At 41.1% G+C, this 21,820-nt stretch overlaps 1 protein-coding gene across 8 annotated transcripts in view; it reads left to right on the forward strand.

Annotated features, from left to right (window-relative positions):
- Window positions 1-789: 789 nt before the first annotated feature.
- NSD2 (nuclear receptor binding SET domain protein 2) overlaps window positions 790-21,820 on the forward strand; it is a 74,747-nt gene continuing 53,716 nt past the window's right edge. For 4 of the 8 annotated variants that reach the window (XR_015286805.1, XR_015286806.1, XM_086888944.1 and 1 more), the window contains exons 1-2: window positions 790-1,076; window positions 15,173-15,798. Coding sequence is in view for 6 of the 8 variants with exons in the window: in XM_086888944.1 (XP_086745070.1) it covers window positions 15,202-15,798 (597 nt within the window). In the remaining 2 variants the exon portion in view is untranslated. Of the gene's footprint in view, window positions 1,077-13,017; window positions 13,202-15,172; window positions 15,799-21,820 lie in introns of those variants that run through there. The other 4 variants (XM_086888946.1, XM_086888948.1, XM_023925653.2 and 1 more) reach the window with 4 other exon arrangements.

Below are 21,820 nucleotides of genomic sequence, written 5' to 3' on the forward strand. Positions count from 1 at the left end.
CATAAATCCTTTATTAAACCATTGAAAGCTTGAAAAACCTGGCCATTACCTGCATTTCATTATCTGGTGCAACGGTTCATGAGAATATTTGTTCCTATTGTAACATGACGGCTGTTTAACGATTTGACCTAAAAAAAAAGCAAAATAAAAAAAGAAAAAAAAAGTTGTGTTTTCAATTGGCAAATTGCAAGCACATGTACTTATTTTGATGCAAGCTTAAAAAAAAATAAAATATAACCCAGGCCATACTTCCAGAAGAGACAGCCCGGATAATTCGCAGCCAGGCACACTTCAGTTCTTACAACCATTCGACAGCCTCCAAATTGTGTGCAGTTGTACGGAAAGTCAAAACATTTGGCTTAAATCAGGATTTTCAGAAAGCGCACGTGTACGGTGGCTGAGGCCAGCGGTGAGGACAGCACTTTTCAGCCGGCCAGAAGATAAATAATAATGTAAAGATATTTAAAACTAAACGTTTTTCGCCGACCTCTTATATTGCCTTTCGGGGGGGAGGGTGGCTTAACGCGTTCTTGCACGCCCGGGGGCGGCTCACGGCCAGCATCCCCGTACCCCAGGGGAGATAAATAATAACAACAACATAAAGATGTTTTAAAAAAAGCGTTTCCCACCGGGGTGGGCGGGCCCTGGACGCGCTCTCGCCCACCTGGGGGCGGTGAGCCAGGCTCTCCCGAGCGGGCCTGGCCCCACCTCGCCCCGTGCCTTCCCTCCCCTGGCAGCGGGCCCGGGCTCCCCTCTCCGCCGGGCGGTCCCGGCCGCGCTCCCGGTCCCGCTCCCGGCGGGCGCCGCTCCCGGCGGCCGCGCGTGCGGGCGGCTCCGCGCGGGGGGATTTGAAACGGCCGCTCCGGGGGCCGCGCGGCGGCGGCGGCCAATCAGCGCCGCCGATTTTTCGCGCTGGTTCTGGCCGGAGGAGGGGGCGGGGCCGCCGCGCAGGACCCGCCGGAGCCGCCGCCGCCGCTGTTGCCGCTGTGTCGCCTCGGCTCCCGCCGCTCCCCGGCACCGAGATACCGCCGCCGCCTCGCCCGGCTCCCCGGGGAAAAGGATGCGCTAGGGCACAGGTCGGTAGGCCGGGAGCGCGGCTGGCTCTCCCCCGCGGGAAGGGAGGAGGCACCCGGGGCACGTTCCCGCAGGCCCCGGGCGGGAGGCGGGAGCGGCGGGAGCGGCGGCGGCGAGGCTCGCCCGCCCGCGGGGATGCTGCCGTCCGGCCCCGCGCCTCGCCGCGGGCACCGGGAGTCCCCTCCCGGGCCGGGACCTCGGGCCCTGGCCGGCAAAAGCGCAGCGGAGGCGGCGTGGGGGGACGGGGGGTTCCGTGGCGGGGTATCCGCGCCCCACTCCCGCCCCGGCGCTTCCCCCGGGGACTCCCCCTCCGCCGAGGCTCCGCTCCCCTCAAACTTACCGTCTCCATCTGCCCGGGCAGCCCGCAGCTCCCGTTTCCCCCGGAGGAGGGCTTTTTTGTTCGCTCCCCCCTCCTCCCCCCGCTACCTGGCCCTCGCTGCGGGGCCGCGGGTCCCCACGCCTGACCCTCGTCCCCCCCCGGAGGCTGCCGCAGGATCTGTGCCTCTGGCTGGGCCTGACTCTTGGGTGGCGGAGGAGCGGAAAGGAGCGATGCCGAGCCGGAGTCCCGGCTGTTGCAGCTTCATCCTTTCCCCCCGACCGCCTCCTCCTCCTCCTCGCCGCTGCGGGAGGTCGGGGGCAGCATAAAGGGGTAAAGGAGAGGTGCCCACCCTTCCCACCTCCCTCCCCAGGGAATGGGGGATCAATCAGTGCAAATCAGAAAGAAAACCGGAGCGGGGGGACACGACCCATGGGAAGGGGGAAAAAACCCCTCCCCAGGCTTTAAACCGCCCCCTTAAGGGGTAGTGAGGCTGCAAATGTCCCCTCCGTGGCTGTGAGGGTGTGGGGAGGTGGAGGCTGCTCCTGCCCCTTCCCGCCGGGTAGGACTGAGATTGTACGGCAGCAGGAGTGAATGTAACTCTGGAAATGTATGGAGGGGGAAGCCATGTTTGATTTATTCCTCCACCAAACACTGGTGTGATGATCCTTCGACTTAGACCCTTCTGCAGTCCATCCTGGACCGGTATGGGAGAAGAGCCTTGTTAGGAAAATGGAAAGAAAACATTCCTGCGAAGGCGTGCGGGCTCGTTGGCTCAATATTCATTAAGTGTAAGACGACAGGGCTCTTGTAAGTTGAATTGATATTTGTGTGGTAAAAGAGCCTGGGGAACTTGTATTCCCAAGGCCATAGTTACAGCTCATCTGCTGTGGCTTTACCGCTCTGGGGGTGGAGAAGGGAATTTGCCATACTTCTTGAACGTATTTATAGTTGCCTTTTGGTTTTGGCTTTTTTTTTTTTTTTTTTTTAAATATGTCGGCTGAAAGGAGGAGTAAACACTAGTAGAATTACAGAGACAGTAAACATCATATTTAAACGGATTTCAGAGAAAATGGGCTTCTTGCTAATAGGCATAAGACAGGCAAGAGGCTGATATCAGTCACTGCCCGTGTATTTTGTGTGCATGAATATTTCCTTATTGGTATTTGCATTAAATTTGGTTTATAATGATCCTTAAATTTAGGAGCTAGTGCACCCCACACTGAGTAATCTAAATATATCTGCTTTAAAAAAAAAAAAAAAGAAAAAGGAAGGTATGTTTGGCTTTCAGCCTTTGCATACATCCAGGGAAGGTAAACACTAGGGTGGCAGTGAAGTTTGTAATAGATTCTGCAAAGAGTCCTTGCTGGTGACTTGAGTGGACCTATATATGTATATATATATATATATATATATGTATAAGGTTGCTAAAATCCCTTACACATGGAAAGTGTGGCTTCAACTGCGAGAATAAATTGGTTCTTTACCAAAATGTTTGTTTGTTAGTAGAATATCTGTAAACTTATTGCTGAAGCTATTATTTGCTTTTTTGCTGTGGGAGTTTCAGTTGGGAAATGCAGCATATCAACGTTAATAAACTCCTCAGTTTCACAGTGTGGTGAATCTGACTGTGGATTATTTGAGTGCTGGATGAAGTAATTGAATTAAACCACTGTTTTGCAGGGCTACTCAGGGCTCAGTACTTAGAGTATATGCAATTTTTGGTTGCTTCAGTAACTATATCCTATATATTAAATCATACAGGGATTTTTTTCTAGTCTGCACCCATCAGAAAATCTGACAGGATTTTTCAGTATGTGAATATAAATGCTCTAAATATTGCTGGAGACTATGACTAGCTCTTGTGAAGGTTATAGGACTATCCACCCCCATACATGCTTGGAAAAATCCAGGTATTAAAAGTACAGTAAAACCTACTACTTTATCAAATATTTGAAAATGTCAGAAAAAACTAGGTCATTATACTTTAAGGGTCTAGATCTAAAGTAGTTTAGTAGATGGAAAAAAATTGTATTTCTTTTTAGTTCAGTATGAATCCAACAAATGGCTAGTAAGAGTAAAAAATATGGTTTACTTTTTGTAGGGCTACATGCCTTTTCTGAAGCCATTGGTAGTTTTGCATGTGAGATTATTGCAGTTAAATTACTGCCTATGCTGCAATAGACTGGATATTACAGCAAAACCGACCCTGCTTGGGTTTAGACTGGAAGCAAAAAGGACTGTTCATGGGTGGCTGTCTAGTATTTGAGTGGTGAATATACACATACTGGTGAGTCTGTGTCCAAAACACTGCACTAATTTAATAGCAAAGGAAAGGCAAAAAAATTGTTTTTCAGTGTCCTGTTGTTTGTGGCCCTTTCACCTCTCACTTTTGCACTGAGCCTGCTTTTTGTTCCACCGATATCAATACATTTCCCAAGCGAGGTCTTGTTTCTCTAGCCTGGTAAATGTGTTTCCTTGTGGTCAGTCAAAGCCTATTGGGTGCATTGGGGCTCCATGTGCATAAATGTTCACCTGCTCTGCTCAGATTCCTCTATCAGGGGTCTGGCATGTGATGAGTAGAAGATACAAACAGAATTCTTGCAGCAATTTGGTCACTGCTGGTCATTCTGCATATATAACTACACGACATTTCTAATGTTTTAAGCCCAGAAGATGGTTTAATGCATGAAAATTGCACAATAGAGCAAGGTGAAGGGTCAAGCCTTTTCTGGGAGAAAAAATTAAACCTCTCTTTGGGAGTAGTGTGCTGCACAATGAGAAGCATCCGCTAAGTGAAAACTGCTGAAAACAACAGATTTCCTAAATCAGTAATCAGGCACGAGTAAAGAACTGCTTGGGTGGGACTAATAATAATACCATAGATGATGACTGCATCATCTTCAGTACTGTGTTTGTGGCTATACTATTTGAGCTCTTTCATTACTTTACTGCAGAGAGAATGGAAATGGCCTTATGGTTGAGTAGATGTGAGAGATCTGGTATAATTCTCAAATCCAGACTTGGGATGAAGAAAGAACAGAGATCATAGAATCAGAGAATGGTTAGGGTTGGAAAAGACCTTAAAGATCATCTAGTTCCATGCCGCTGGCGTGGGCAAGGACACCTTTCACTAGACCAGGTTGCTCCGAGCCCCATCTCAAGTGGATCTAAATGGATCAGGAAGTCCCACGTTTCTAGGGAACATCACTTTCCAACAGTTAGGCTGTAGGTTTGAGAAATGTCTTCACCAAGCATGTACTGGGATCTTGGTGGTGTAAGTGAGAAATGGAGATGGAACATGGCACCAGGATAAGTGCTCAGGTGGTGAAGTGAAGAGAGAAAATCATTTCTCATCAGAGCTTGACATGTGAAGTCCAAATTTCCTTTGGTGCATGATTGCAGTGAACTTGGGAGAAAGAGGGCTGGGAAGGACAGCCTTGTTCATGTGCTAATTGTCACACTGCTGGTTGTAAATTCATGTAGTTTGAATGGTCAGCTGTTTTATACAGTTAATGGTTACTTGGAAGGTTTTGATTCTGAGAACATTTTTGAAGGAAATTAGAGAAACTACCTAAATTTTCTCCCTTTATTGCACCTTCAAATTAGCTTCTTTATGACCTGTAGTCACTGGAGGTAGCTGTATAAATATATTGGCCTTTTTTGTATCATTTTACACTGACAGAAATTACTAGTTATACACCAGGTGTTATTTTTAATGTTTTTATCAAGTTTGGCAACACCTATAATAGTTAATTTATATTTTGTAGCATCAGCAAGAAAGGAAGTTTTTGGAATATGTGGAAGAAAAATGTAGACCATACTCTGTTCTGCTGCCCTTTTGGTTGAATAGCAAGCTACAAAAATACTCAAAGTTCATGGTGAAGAGGAATATATACTAATAAATATTAATACCTTGTGATGATAAGTAGTGCATGGTGAACTACGTATTAACCTTCCTGACAAGCAGCTCTAAACTTTAGCATCAGATAATCTGTTGACTCTTTGGTACATTAATTAAGCAACTTCTGTCTTAAGCATACAGTAGATTGTAACATAAGCCAAATTTTTTAAAATGCATGTTGTGTGCAATAAACAAACACCTGTGAATCATGGTTGAACCAAAAGCAAGATTTGTATCCTTGCTAATGTCAAGAAATAATACCATTGCATGGAAGTTGTTCTTACGGTGCCATAGTGTGATGAGATACGTGTGGAAAGTAGATGTTTGAAAATGTATTTGAATGTTACACAGCAGTCAGATTGTACTTAGTGAGTATGAAAAAGTGATGTACTAACCTAATGTGCTTCAGAGTTTTCATACATTGGGCAAAATGACTTTGCCCTGGGGCACCACAGATGCAGGTTCTCATATATGACTTACTGTGAAACTAGTAAAGTATATAAGAGACTTAAAGCATGTTTTAAATTGCAAGGATTGCTCAAGAGGTGATGGCTCTGTTTCTAGTTTTGTTCCCATCCTTTTAACTTGTCCTATTTTTATCTTGGTGCAAGATAGCAATTTGATCTTATTTTGAACTTCAGTATTCAGCTCTCCAGCACAAATCGGAACTCTATCATATTCCTTTTAGGGGTAAGAATACATAGGTGGCAAATGACTGGAAAACTGCAGCATGATATGCTATTGAACTTGATTTTCATAAATGCTTTACCATTTTCCCACTACTGTCTGAAGTTTGTTGTTGGTTTTCTGTGTCTCTTTGGAGGAGCACAGGGATATCTTGTTCTGTTGGCTGACAGAGATGATGATTTAACTGTCTTTGTGAAATCTCTTTGGCTTGTGCCTTACACAAAATACTAAAATATTAGCATCTCACATTCATGCTAAAATATACATTAAAAATATGTTTTATACAGAATCACAGGATATTCTGAGTTGGAAGGGACCCCAAAGACCATTGAGTCCAACACTGAATGAATGGCCTGTACAGGGACGGAACTCACAGTGTTTGGGTTATTAGCACCATGCTCCTACCAGCTGAGCCAAACTCAGGGTATACAAATAATCTTCAAATGTATTTGGCCTTGAGAGCTAAGATCAGAATTCCATGTTTTTTTTGCCAAAGAACATAATAGGAGTGAGTTCTGTTCTGTTCTCTGAGTTCTGCCACAAGAAATAAACGAGATACACAAAGGAGCAGAAGACGAGATATTCTGTGACAAAAATATCTTTAAGAAAAAAGGCTGAGGTTTGGGAAGATCACAGAAATGTGACTTAAATGTAATTTGAAATATTTTGAAAAGCTACTGATTAAAAAACAAAAGAAACATTAGAAAGAACATGCAGTAATGCAGCCTTCTGTCATGGGGTTTGGGACCCATTTCACTTATTTATTCATTCTAATAAACAGAAGTGTAAATGTTCCTGCTGTGGCATGGGTTAGTCTCTGGAGCTGAGGTTCCCAAGATCACACACTAGATAAATCAATTGTGGAACTTGCCAGCCTTGGTGGGATCCCATTGGAGCAAAGATCCTGACTGCACTGGCACTCAAACATCTAAACTGGGGAGTTACCTCTGTAGTAAAGAATGCCTAGATTCTAGTCTGATAATAAAGCCAGAGGAAATTTAAGCCAAAGTATGAACCTTGTAGAATAGTGCAGGGTGCAAGATGTGAAGATGGATCATTTCCCTATATGGAGTGGTTGCCAACAACTTTCAATCAAATACTTCAAAATGAAATTACTGTTGGGATTTTTCTGTGAGTGCAAAACGCAGGCTATCAGAAGTTGGTTTATAGTAGCACTCCTGAACAAACTAGAAACAAATGCTGGGATTAAATGTGGAATGTGACTGAAATTCATCAGTAGTGCAAAAAACAAGTTCCAGTCATAAAACATGTAGCTGAAAGTGCATGTGCAATATCTATTCATCAGGTGAAAGCCTGGCTCAAAATGGTAGTGATAGCTGAGCTTTCATAAACTCTGCAAGTAAGGAGAGCAACTACAATTGCTTAATACTACTTATTTCTACAGTCAGAACTATATTTTCCCATGAGAAGTATGTACAGAATTTGTCCAAAGAACTAAATTTGATAAGACAATGAAGTAATGCACAAAGCTAGTACTGTGCTGGAAGGAAAGAAAAAAATTGCAAGAGATACCTACTGCAAACCTCTCTACACAGAAGTTTTGGAAAGTGAACAGGAAGGAATTGGTTTGTTAGACAGGGAAGTATTTTATCTTTCTGTCTTCAAGTGGAATGGGTAAGGTACACTGTCTACAGAAACTTACAACTCAAATTCCAGACCTTTTACCTCTAACAGTTACACTAAACACTTTCTGGGAGATTTTTGATGTAGATGTAGCAAAAGAAATGAGAAAGTAATTAAGAACCCTGAGAATGATGGTAATGCATTTTGGCAGGAGCATGGTAAAGCTCCAGTGCAGGGAAATATTTCCAAGTAATGTCCAAACCAAGCCCAAAAGGCCACTTCATAGCTAGTATTTGGATTTGTTTGAAGAGTGTCTAATGACTGAAGTCTCAGGCCTTGTTTGAGTGTTCCTGGCATACATCTGCCAGTTCCCTCTGTGTGTGTGTGTTTTGCCTCAAGGTAATACATTGGTAGAATTAAGTTGCATGTAAATGGTTACGGTGTGTGAAGTAGATCAGGATTAGCACAGTATGGCTAGGATCACATTATTGTCAGTTATGTTCAGATGTGGATATGTGCAGTTCTTAGTGAATGGTGTATATCCGTAAGTAAAGTTTTGTAGTGCCATGGAGTCAGGATTAATTACCTGTGAACTTTACCCTTCTGATCTTTACCTAATGATAGGAGATGTGAAGCTGAATGTACTGGGTGAAAGAAATCAGCTATTTGTACACATTACCTGTCCACATTAGAGAGGTATATTATGAGTGCAATGTGTTGCTGCTGCTGTAAACAACAGAAGATGTGGCCAAACACTGCTCTAGAATTACTCTGCCCTGTGTACATATAGCTGGGCCTTCGTAGTGTTGGCAAAGCCTCACATATCACCAGTGTCACTGCCACTTCCTAGAACCATTCCAGTGCACCAAGTGTGCTTCTGGCATTTGAATGCACCCACTTGGATGAGCAGGTTTTATTTCAATGCTGTGATAGACAAAGATAGCAGACTTGTCAGGGTCTAGGCAAAATGATTGTAGCCTCTGGATTAGAGTTAGTTGTTGTCTAGTCAGATCTGGGAAACACTGATTTCTTTAGAGGTGTAGCAAATAACATTTTGTTAACACTGCAGTTTGATCATTACCTATAATATTTTGTGGTGACATCCCAGTTTGATCTTACCTTACTTGAACTTCCTCAGAATTTGCATGATCAGAAATTTTCATGATGATTCTCTTGGTGAAGCTTCAGGCAATTGCTGTTGTCACAACTACATATGGGAATAAGGGCAGAATCATTGGCCACAGGGAATAGGAAACAGATCATAGTGTGTTTATCTGCCGCAGTGAATATTATGTAAGCCAGAGGATCCAGATCCTGAAAGTGTGGTGCAAGGATGCAGAGGATAGAGGTGGGATGCTGACAAAAAAAGGCAACCGGATTAAAAAACGTGTGGGAAATTAAAGTAGTGTTAGACCAGGTGAAAAAGCAGTATAAATAAGGAACTCTGCACTGAAGTGTCGTGCTATTTGAGATTGTGTGATTGTGTTTGGTTCTTTGCTCCCAAGCTACGTAGATGCCAGGTACACAACTCTGGCCCACCTGAAAGATAGGGAGAGACATTTCATTGGTGAGCAAAGACCTAAACTGAGGAAGTACTGAATTGTTGAGTCCTATTTTGCTACAGAGGAACCGTTCCCTTTGGAGCTTTCCAGGACACAGAAAAGCCTCAGGTTTGGGGGCTGCCTTTTTGTATTTATTAAATATTGCTGGTATATTCACTAGTTCCTACCATTTTAGGCATTAGTGTTCCTCCCTGTTTGTGTGCAGAGGAGAAGCTATTTTCTGTTGGATCTGTGGTCCCACCACAGTGATATGTGTAGTCTCTCATCAGACAGAATTAAATCTTAGAAGAATTTTATTTTACTAAAATGTATCTCGTTGCTTCACCCATCTCCAGCAGCAGGAGTGGAACTGACAACATAAAATTTCTGGAGCAGTGGGGAAAAAAATGCCTGTGATTTTAAGAATAGAAACTCATGGGGAGGAATCCTCTTACAGAATCTTCTAGCCTTGTCCACAGAAAAGGGTCAGTTGCAAAAGCTTTTCCCGGGGAAGAAAAAGAAAGCAAGTCCATCCATTTTGTAAGCCTGCTTTCTGCAGTAACTCATGGCATTTAAAGGGAAGAAATTGCTTTCCATTCTACAGTTCTTAAATGTACAAGTTGGAATTACCTATTGTCTTGATAAGAAGGCAGTAAATACTTGTTTCGGTTCATGAAAATAGGCTGTGACATTAAAGTTCACAAATTTTATCCATCAGGAGAAAAAAAAGCAAATCCAAAACAAATTTTAAAAGATGGACAGTGGGGTTTTTTTGTTTTTTTTGGTGGCAAGTAATATTGGGTAGTAAATGTAACTGTAAGTACACTTTTTTCACAGTTTTCAAAATGCACTTGGTTCAAAACTGCAAGATTAATGAAGTCTACTTCAGGTGTTTTTACATTAAAATTTGGCTCCTTTGGACAAATTATTTTTTTTAATTTTCCTAAAACTTGTTTTAAATTTTTAGAAAGGTTTGGTATATTTATTTTCAATTCTATCTCAACTACTATAGTAAAGGTTTTCTTTAGGGGAGCTAATGCTTTTGAATTTTCTGGCTAGAACTGGTTTGTGACAACTTTTGGCCAAATGTGCAATGCAATTTTTAGTTGTATTTTCTTCTAAAATAAAATTCTGTTTAGATCCTGTAGTAATTTTTCATTGTTCTAATGTAGTGAAGAACAGTTACAGTGTACTACACTACACTGAATCTTATCTACTTATCTACTCTTGTTTGATATTTTAGGGGTTTTACACAAGATAATATGAGTAACCATACTCAAGTTTTCAAATGTATTAACAAAAAGGTGTTGTAACCTTAATATCATTAAGTGTTTTCTCTCATTCTGATCTGAAAATAGGAATAACATTTGTCTTAAAATTGATGAGACACTTATCAGAAAGCAATCTTAACACAAAAAACCAGCAGCCACCTATTAGCTTTTTTGTGCCAACTGAAAGCCTGATCTGTAGGTAATAAAAATAGCTTTTGTGGATAAAGTTCTCTTACTGTGAATTTGTATTGAGATGTGTCATCCTCATCTTCTTCTTTCCCCCACCTCCCTATGCCTGCCCTGAGTAATTCTTACCAGAGTAAGAAAACCCTTAGACAAAACAAAAGTGATATGTAATAGAGATGCTTGTTGGTAGTTACTTACTCAGTTCCCTCCCTTTGGCAGAATTGAAAGGAATGGAGTACTCCATTATTTCTGACACACCAGAAAAGCATCTCTGAAATTACAGCAGATGTGGAATAAATGACTAATAAATATCACATAAATGATAGTGGCCTGGGCAGTGAAGGAGGAATCTGACATGAACAGTAACTGTATTTGGCTCATGACTCCTGTCAGATGATGAACTTTCAAGTAATTAATATGTGAATTAAAATGTCTGCAAGACAGTATGCCTTATATAGAACCTGTTTTTTTAGTATGAAAATATGTGCAAAGCCACTGCAAGGATTGTCCAGTTGTCATTGTCTGATTAAAAATTCTAGAGACTTTTGTCTGATAAGAAATCTGCTTTTGCATTCTGAAAGCTATTTGTTCACAAGCCAAACTATCATGTTTATTCATCAGACTCCTGGTTATAATGTTTTTTTCTCCTTTGTTAGTGAAAATGGTACTTGTTGGGTCACCAGACATTCAATATGGGACGATACTGGCTTAAGCTCATTAGCTGCTACTAGCGTGTGGTGCTTTTGTCCCCTTCTTTTCCCTGCCCTCCCCCCACTTTCCTTTTCAATAGATACAGAGTCATCTAGAAAAAGATAAGAGATTGCTTTTGCTTCTCTGATACCATGGTCCAGCATGAGTGCACTTGATTTTAGCTACCAAATCGAACTGTATGCTCAGCTGCTTCAGGACCTTACTCTTAAAATTTGAACCAACCAGATCTTGTCTGTGATCTATCTTACTTCATTCTTTCATGTCTTGTATTCTTGTCTTCTAGATCTCCTTGCATTAATTCCAAATTCACAACAGCACTGCTTGGTTAGTGGTTGTTTTCTCCTTGCCCCTTCTTTTCTGCTCTGTTCTCTTCTCACAAAGGGCCTGGTCCTTTTTCTTCTTCCTTATAGTGAAGTGAAATAGTATATAGTAAAGGTGGTGCAAAATGTACCTGGCTTCAATTTTTATCTTCTTCCTGAAACCCTTTGTTATTCCCATGTGTAGATTTTCTAACTTCTTTCATTTAAGCTGACCCCACAATGTAGTTTATTTTTTTGCAAGGAGGACTGAGATTTGTGTCACTGATTTCGATCCCACTGGTTGTCCTAGAGATGGTGACTAACCTGCAAATTGCTGTCTACATGTCTCATCTCCCCATGGGATTTTATTTTCTGTCAGGTACTCACATCTGTTATCTTAGCCCATTATTCTACTTCTTACTTTAAGCCTCTACTCATTTGGTTCTATTAAATCTTTGTACAAACACAGTCTGTTTTCCATGTTTTATAATCTGTAGCTCCTGGTTCTGATATCTTACAGTTTCAAATTACTGTGTTTGTCTTCATTTTCCCATTTACTATTGTTGTGGATACATTAACTTCCTTTTACCAGTGTTACTCCTGGATTTGTTGTCACTAGAATCCAGTGGTTTGAGGAGCCTTTCTCATTGCTTTCAGCTGTTTTTAGTGATCTGTATTAGTGAGAATCATTAACTAAACCTTCACTCACTGAAATTCTTGAAGTCTGTTTATCTTCATATAGATTGGGAAAATCAAGCTGAATCCTAAATGTTCTGAGTCTTTCACTGCGTGGCCTTGTTGGTTTGTTTTTGTTTTGTTTTTTTTTAGCTAGAAAGAGAATAACTTAATTTTTTTAAGCCATAGCTTTTAACTTGGTTATCTACGGGTGATTGTTCAGAAAAGGCCTTGAAAAGTTTGATCTGGCTTAAGCAAGGGGTTGGAATAGATGATCTGAGGAACCCTTCCAGCCTTATTCTGTGACTATGACGATTTTTATGATTTGACATTCTTAAGATACCCATTTTATTTCATCCAGTCGAGTGCACCAGTAACACAGTCTGACTGGATTATTTACGGCTTTTTTTGGAGGCGCACCTCCAGCTTGATGGCTTTGTAGCTGCAAAACGTACGTGATGAGAACAAAAGTTAGGATCGAGCAGCACGGAAGAAGCCGTGGGTTCCAAAAGGCGGATGGCCCGATGCAGGGATCCACGATGAGCGGGTCCCGGGGCCGTCCCGGAGCCGTCCCGGGGCCGTCCCGGAGCCGTCCCGGGGCCGTCCCGGAGCCGTCCCGGGGCCGTCCCGGAGCCGTCCCGGAGCCGTCCCGGAGCCGTCCCGGAGCCGTCCCGGAGCCGTCCCGGAGCCGTCCCGGGGCCGTCCCGGAGCCGCTGCTCGCCGAGCCCCGCGCCCACTGGAGGGCGCCGCGGCCGCACGAAGCCGCTCCGCTGCCTCCGAGGGAATTGGGAGCTGAAATGCCCAAATCAGACCTCTGGTTTACTCCGTTAAGAATCCCTGGGAATGAAGTACAGATTTAGCAACAGTTCGGCGTTTTGGCTGTTTTCTTCTTGGTTTTGGCGGTTTTATAAGGAGTTTTGCATTCCGTAACCGCGTGACGCGCTTCCCAGCAGGTTTGCCTTTTGCCCAGAGATTTACAGAATTTGTCATTAGTTGTTTCTTAAGAGAAATATGATTTCATTTAAGCCTGCTGAATCACAGCTTGAAACACTGTCATGTTACATGACACGAGAGTTTGTCTCATGTCCATGTTTTCAGGGAAGATGTTGTGAAAGGCCATGAATTCTCTTTCAGTTTAGTAATTTATTCTGTTCTGGTTGAGTTTTGAGTTTCCATTTATCTCTGATTCCTCTTAAGGAGAGTTAATATAGCTGGCTGCTTTCTACTCATTTTGTCAGAGATTTTATTGGTAATTCAGACTTCATCTGACTAAAGAAAGAATAGAACTTTTTTTCTTGCAGGTTCACTTGGAGTTCAGGCACACTTTTGCTGCTCTTTCCTTGTTTAATGCCAGATTTTCAGACTGCTGTTTGTGCCTGGCAAGAGAAGGGTTTTCATCTCTCAAATGAGTCTATACAGCTTGGGTGGAAAGATACACTTTTATCTTGTAGATATTTTAGAGCAGCATGTTAGGGAGATGGGAGCATTTGCTAAGGAGTGATGGAGTTATGATTTTTAATTTTTTTTCTGCATTTTTGTAAATGAAAAGGTTTCATGCTCATCAGCTGTTTTGAATTCAGGCTTGACATCCTTAAGAAGCTTTGCCAGGCTACAGCAGTGCTCAGTTATGAACATGTTTACGTTGCTACTCCTGATGTAGAGCTATCAGAAATGCAAGTTGGAGGAATATGGCAGTTGTAAGCATTAGAACTGTGTGCATTAATAAACAAGGTGAGATTCAGAAGTGATTTCTTCCATAGCAACTGACAATTCAATAGTTATTCATCATGGGTTTTGCTGCACTTTTTTGGAAGCACATGAGACTAGATTTGATGAAATTTTGATTCGATGTGACAGTCCTTGGACTTAATCATATATGAAATTGGTTACCTTGAGCATGGATATGATTATTATTATTATGCTGAGCTTTAATAATATTTATTTTTTCTATATGATGTATATACTGGACCCAGTAATACGAAGAATCTATGCATGTGAATTTCAAAAATTGAAACCATCATCTTGCCTGGTTTAGGAGCACAAAGGAGTGATTCTGCCAGTTTGATTTGTTTGCTGTGATGTTATAATGTTGAAATAGGCAAGATTAGCTTTTAGAACCCTTAGAGAACTGGTTTAGGGCAGAAAATAGTGCAGTTTTAGCTTGCTTGTTTGCACATTTCTGTATGAAAAGTGGGTGTTAGGTAATATTGTTGCCATGAAAAGTCTGAAGTTCCAGCAGTTGCTTTGATCATTTAAATTTTGCCCAGTATGATCACTAGACTGAAGGATTTGCTATTTCCCAGTGGGCCTGGCCCAAAAGGCTGACCCTTTATTCGTTCTGGTGAGCAGAATGCTTCGGGAAATGTCTGGAGACTGAGCCGCAGTGTTGCTGCCAGGGGTGTGTTTTGATGGGAGGTTGAAGGTCTGTTTGTGGAGTGAGGAAGGGAAGCTTGTAATGCTGCTGTCCATAGTGTAGGTGCTACAGGAACACAGCCTGTGGGGTTTTTATGCTGGCACAACCTCTTGGAGAAAAACTCATCTGGTTTATGTTGTTACTAGTGATACTATCGTAGGTCTAACCTCTTACTTGTTTGATATAGTGCAGTACCTTTGTGTAATTATTGTAGGTAACACCCATGCTGTAGGTGGTTAACAAATGGTTAAAATGCAAACTGTGATTTTGCTTTCCACTTTTGATTTAATAAAATTGATGATTCATAGAGCTGTTTTCCTTGGACTTTTTTTGTAATGCATATTAACAGATATTAAGGCATTTTGCCTCTTAAGATTGTAAACAAAGCTTTTTTAGTAAAACTCTAGTGAAGTACATTGAGTTTTATATTAGTGCTGATGTCTATCTGAATACTTAATAGCTTTTGACATTTCTTATTAAACATATTTTCTGTCTTTTTGTCTTAATATAGCAGTGTAAGACTGGAAACATCTGGGCTGAATGGACTTTAGCATCAAAAGAAGTTCTCAACTGTTAACTCAAAAAATTAACTACATCAAAATGAAGCAGGTACCAGAGATCCTTGGAAATACCAATGGGAAACCTCAGAATTGTGAAGTGAATCGTGAATGTTCTGTCTACTTGGGCAAAGCACAACTTTCTGCCACTCTACAGGAAGGTGTCATGCAAAAATATAATGGCCATGAGACTCTTCCATTTATTCCAGCAGATAAATTGAAAGATCTGACCTCTCGGGTGTTTAATGGCGAGTCCGGGGCCCAAGATGCCAAGCTGCGCTTTGAACCTCAGGAAATAAAGGGAGTTGGAACACCCCCCAGCACTACTCCTATCAAGAATGGCTCTCCAGAAATAAAGCTGAAAATCACTAAAACCTACATGAATGGGAAGCCTCTTTTCGAATCCTCCATTTGTGGAGACAATGGTGCAGATGTGTCTCAGTCGGAGGAAAACGAACAAAAGCCAGCAAACAAAGAGAGGAGAAGCAGAAAAAGAAGCATAAAATATGACTCCTTACTTGAGCAGGGTCTTGTTGAAACAGCATTAGTATCAAAGACTTCAAGCACCACTGAAAAGAAGGTAGTACTTTTTTATGTTTTCTGTCTTCTGTGAGGTTTGTTAATCATACAGGAATTTCAGTGTTTGTATGCTCATCCTCAGGCATTTAGTAGGTGCTTCCCACAAACACGGAGTCATTTTCTATGCCTTGATTTGTCTCAACAAAGGACAGATGAGCTCTAGTTCTGGTACCTGTTTCTTCCCCAGGATAGGAATACCCCATAAATTCTGTTTCCATATCAGTAAAGTAAGTCTCCAGAGCTAATCAGGGCGTGTGAAAGAACGTGATACATGAAACAGAAACATCCTCTAGACATGTAGCCAAGACCTAGTCAGGATGTGCACCAGAGCAAGGGAGCTGAGGAGGCCTCTACATATAGAGATGGTCTTTAACTCCTGGAGAATGAGGTATTCTGGCTTCTTAATAAGCAGAGGTTTCAGAAAAAAACCCTACCTTTTTCTCTATATCTGGTTCTGAATTAAAAGAAAAATGTACTCAGCAGTCAGTTGGCTAATCAACCAGCCTCTCTGCCATCAGATTTTGGCAATTGGAATGTAGTTCCTATGCCTATTTGTCATCTAAAAAGAGCTTGTTTTGCTTACTATAACCCAGTGACTTATTTTAATTGAAAATGTCTAGATCTTATATTTGGTGTCATTAATTTTGTGGTCAAGCTTTTGGGTTTTTGCTTCTTTTAAAAATTGGCAGAAATGGATATTTCACTTTTTTAAATTTGCCATACAAAGCTGTTAAATAAGAATGCTGCGGGGAGCCCTTTTTCCCCTTTATTTAGCTTTTGTTGCTAGACTCCATTTTAAGGAATGTGGTTTGCAGTAATTTTATCTCAGAGAAAAAACCCTGTATAGCAGGGATACTTCTATGTATATTAAGTTTCTCATTGAGTAGTTCAGAAAGGTATTGTATAACAATGGTAAATGTTAATGAATGCTTTAGATTGTTTAAAGGTCCTGTTTTTGCACACCTTAACTGAACGTACATTACAGTTTTCTGTCAGCTGCAGTTATATGTGGAATTGTGGGTTGGAAAATACTTCTAAGATCATCCAGTCCTAGCATTAACACAGCCCTGTTGATTCTTTCTTCCAAGGTCACACATACAGAGAAGAAACACAGCTGCTGTACTGCTGATTTTATTTACAGTTCTTTTCAATAAAACTAAATAATAAATGAGTTCACAGAATTGTGTAAATGTGTTTCTGGGTACCAAAAATATTTATCATTTGTTTATGGTTTGAATGTATAATTTATCCTAAAATTATCACTACTCATGTTTTCAGGAATGTTGTTCAAGAGTTTGTTTTCCTTGATTTTATTAAGGAGAGTGTTTTAACACTAACTGGTTCAGACTTTTTGAAACATTACTCAGAGGTAAAAGGTATGGGCAGAATCAATATTCTGAGTAATTCTTTCTCCAGTTCATTGTTAATGAGGATAAATTGGACTAAAAGATGGTATGTTTAATAGCATTGACAACCAGAGCATATTTATGTGGATTTGTTTGTTTTTTTCAGAAAGAGGAGTTGATATTTAATATATTCACCTATGTAGTTTGCTCTGAAGCCTTTTTCTTTGTCCATTAAGAGTGACCTTTAATTTTTCCTGGTGTGCAGTTAATTTAAAATGAAAAGAAAGATTTGTCTGGCTTCTTGGAGTTGTCTTTTGGGCAGAAATGGTCGGGAGAAAACCACGGCAGCGCGGTTTCCCGGAGTGGGACTCAGTGGCTGCTGAGTGATAGCGTTATTTGCTCCTGTGCCAAACCCCAGAGCTACCAGACTACCGAATCAAGGGAACCACCTGCTTGATCTCAGACCTTGCAATATTGCAACCCTGTTCTTTTCAGAGAGTTTGAAACAGAGGGTCACGCTTTTGGCTTCTTTTTTTTCCTAGCATAGTGCACTTTAAATCACAAAGGTCAAAAGGAGAAGCATTTAAAGGTTGCAAGATGTTACTTCATGATGTAACTCCTTGATTGTAAAAGTCCTGGGGCTTTTCTTTCTCTCATAGGTAGGGTTTGCAACTGTGAGGTTTAAAATAAGGAAAAACAAACTTGAGGGAATGTGTAATGGAGATTTTTCCAACATTTTTCCACAAGTACTTGTCAGGCTTGTGACATATATGTGTTTTCTTTGATGGTAACGGTAATATCTTAGTATCAGTGTTCTTTGGTTTCAGGCTCTAGCTGTTACTTCATGGCCAGCATCCAAAGACTTACTGTTAGTGCATCATACTGTGGTTTTATATAGCTGATTGTGGCTGCAAAGTGGAAATTAGGTAAATATCCTTAGAGTAAAAGCTGATTAATTTTGCGCTCAGATACCTGTTTATTGTAGGTCACAAGTTAATGCAGAACCTGTTTGTCTGGTTTTATTTTTCAGCTGGTTTCTCTCTCAATTTCTTGTTGTCCAGCCTCTTAGTCTTTTGATTTAGCAAAAATCACCATGGTTCAAATGCTGCCTTTTGTGTAGGGTAATTATATCTCTGTGTGATGGACACAGCAGATTACTATTGCACTGAGGTGAGAGGCGTATCACATAACAAATGTTCCAGTGCTCTGCTGTTGGGTGTTCTTGTTGTTTGGGCATTTTTTGTGAACAGAAATGAAGGCTGTTTAAAACTTGTCTGTGAGTTAGTTTTCAGCTGGGAATAAATGTGATCTACCCAGCTCTGACGTGAGTGAGATTTCTGTTGATAACCACCAGCTTTTCCAGGCCTCTGAGAAACAGCTGTAATGCTTTCATTTTCCCAGGGTAAAGGAGATAAAGTGGTACAACCTTTGGCTCTTTCCTCCTCCCTCCCTCCCTCTTTTCATCGTTCTTCTGTCCACCCCAGTATCTCTCTACCTGAGGAGTTTATTTTAAAATCCAGGCCTCTCATGATAAGGCTTGGTTTAGCAACTTCAATGCCAAGGCAGTGCACCCCTGGAAGTTCTGTGTTAAGGGTGGTGGGTATATCACGTGTTAGAGGTTTGAATGAACACCAGACTCCTGGGCTCCAGTCGCTGCTCATGTGCCTGGGTGTTCTGGGGCTGGGTTTTGTCCCGACTGCTTTTCGTGTCACTGTTTTCACTACCAGTGAGGAATGAGATTTTCTTACTCATTGCTTGTGTTAGAAGTGAAGCAGTCCTGTTTGGAGGAGAATGCCAGAGGTTTATTTCATATATTAATATGAAGTAATCCAAGTATGATCCCTAGAGGAATCCAGAGTTTCTGTACAGGAAACAGAGTACATACATCCACGGCTCTCAAGCTGTGGGTCCCAGGGTAGGTCTGCACACTCTGACCGTGGGAGCAGCTCAGTATTGTGATCCTGGCACATCTGAGCTGGGTCTGCAGAAGCTGGGAGGGCCTGCAAATGGCAATTTGCCCTTTTGGCTGGGCTTCCTGGCCTGCCTTCCCAGCACGGGTGCAGTAGCTCACAAAAGCAGCAGCACTGTGTCCAGAACAAACCTGGAAGTCCACACTCTGCTCTACTTGCTAGTTTAAGGTTTCCAGCTGCGTAATATATCTACATGATCCAAAAACTGTACCTTCCACATAGCTTTCTATCTACTGTTCTTGTAATTCTAGTATTATACCAGAAACTTGGCAGGTTTTTACTCTGTCTCTGCAGGATATGGCCTATAATGACCTTGCAGTAGCTACGTGGGGGGCAATTGCAAATTGCTGGAGAAATTCCACTAGTCCTTGTCATATGTTTATGTTGCAGTTTAATCTTCACAGAGAAAAACTTTCTGGCTAGCTCCATTATATCCAATATCTGCATACTGGCAAAGATTTAAAAACCCAGTAGGGGTAGAACTGAAACAGTCTGAGGATGATCTTCTAATTGTGTCTGTGGTAAATAAATACAGGAACCTGGGGACCACTGAAGGCGATGATACTTCTCTGATGTTTGCATCTAATTGGTAGAGGCCAGCACAAAGCAACATGTTCCCTTTGTAATATTGAGAATTGAGTTCATCAATTTTTATTTTTTTTAATCTCATTGCAGATGGTACAGCCAGATCCTGAGATTGCTCATTTTGTCTTCATTTCAAAAATAAAAAAAAAAGTAAAATAAGTATGTGTTTTCAGGGGAAGGACTTTATTGTTTCTTATCATCAGTTGCACAAAATGTGCAGCTAAGCTACCACAGGAGTCAAGATCTGTAGCTGTAGGATAAAATAAACTCAGTTATGCTTTCCTTTTTAATAGACTGTTGTGTGGTATCAGCTCCTGTCTTCAGGTGAGTGATAACACAGCCTGTCTGGCTGATGTCACCAGGATCCCAAAGGAGGAGTAATCCTAAAAATCTCTTCTGGGTGATCCTTTCAGGAGCAACAGAAATAATGTCTCAGCCTTTTTGGAAGAGTTTCTGAACTACTGTTTTGCATTAGCCCTTAGTAACGAATTAAGTTTAGCTAAGCCTTGAGAACTTGTTAGTGCTAAGCAGCTCATGATGTGCAGCAGTAATTGTTACTTCAGAACTTTAAATTGTTTTTTCTTAATGCCTCATTGGAAAAGTATCTTAAAGAACTACTTGTTCTTTAAGAAGCACCAAAAAACATACGGCATACTGGTTTGAGGGGAGATTAGAAGCTATGAGCACTCTCAGAGTGGGTACAAAATTAATTGCAGAAAGCCTGAGTATTTGTTCAGGCTTTCATACCAGACGTTGTGTTCTTGTATGTAAAAGTGGCTGAATTAAGTACACTTTTTACGTAAAACTGTTGTCTCAGTAAGTGTTATCTAAATACAACTTTTGCCCTTTCTCTTCATAACACATTAGCGGGGGAATCCAAATCAAGTACAAAATAATATCTTGAAGTGTTGAAAAAAATGCTATCTAAAAATAGCATTACCAAGTTGCATCAAGGAGTCATTTAATTCAGCACCTCAGCTTGGGGTAGGGTTCAGTGGAGGTGGCATAATGGAGAGTACAGATATCACAAATCATAGAGTGATGCTCCTTTAAAATATATTCAGCCTCCAGCAGTTTGTGACTCAGGTTTCTGGAGCTGGCTACTTTGTATTTAATGGCTGTAGATGGCTAAATTAGTGGAAGGAGACCTTGGGTTCTTTTTGAGCCTGTTTGAGCTTTTTACACCCAGTACATTAAGTAACAGGGCACTAGAGCAGCTCTTTCACCTTTTCAATTTGCTACCTACTTGTTTTGCTAGATTCTCTCATAATAATTGAAACAGAGATCATGGACTTCTGTTACTGATTGTTGTATAGATTTGTCACAAACCTGCTCTGTTTTTAATTTCAGCTTGACCAGTCCTAGTGTGTTGTTCCAGGTATTACAGAAGCAATTCCAGAATGCTACTTCATGTTACCCTGTTTCTGAACTGTGCTGTCCTTAGGGTTCTGCTGTCTGATTTGTTTGAGAATAAGGAACCAGAATAGTAGAGGACATTCAAAATACAAATGTCTTGTGAACACATACAGTGGCATGTTAATGAGTTTCTAGACTGTTCTCAATTTCATTATTTTTCATTATAAATAATATTTTGCATATGATTGGTTCTTGACCGCTTCTGAACACTGAGCCAGGTTTCTGTAGAAAAGAGCTGACCAGATGTAGCTGAGTAAAATTCAAGGAATGTCAGCATCTCTTGCATTTTTTTCATATTTATCATTGATTTGTGTATTCTAGAGCTTCTTCTATTTTATCTATTTTATTTTGGTCTTTTGGGCATTATGGTGGACATGACAGATGAAGTAAAGTGGTGAGTAAGCCATCTTTGGAAGAACTAACTTCCCTTTACATGTCAGCAGCAGATGGTGTTGAGAGATTAATGGCAGTTTCTGGTTTTATAAGTTGACTAGATTTATTTTCAGTTGTTGCACAGGTAATGCCATGATTTAAATGATTTTAAATCTCAGCTTTTCACTTTCCTCCTGTATTGACCACTTTAGGTTGCTTTGGCAAGGAATTTTCTGCTGGTTTCACTGTTTTGTTTTTTTGTCCAAGATATGGCAAAGCCTTTCTGTCACTCTGCTCATTGTTCTGCTTATCCAAAATAACTAACGCATGTCAA

Source organism: Cyanistes caeruleus, chromosome 5 (assembly GCF_971803275.1).
Source record: "Cyanistes caeruleus chromosome 5, bCyaCae1.hap1.1, whole genome shotgun sequence".
NCBI classification, from domain to species: Eukaryota; Metazoa; Chordata; class Aves; order Passeriformes; family Paridae; genus Cyanistes; species Cyanistes caeruleus.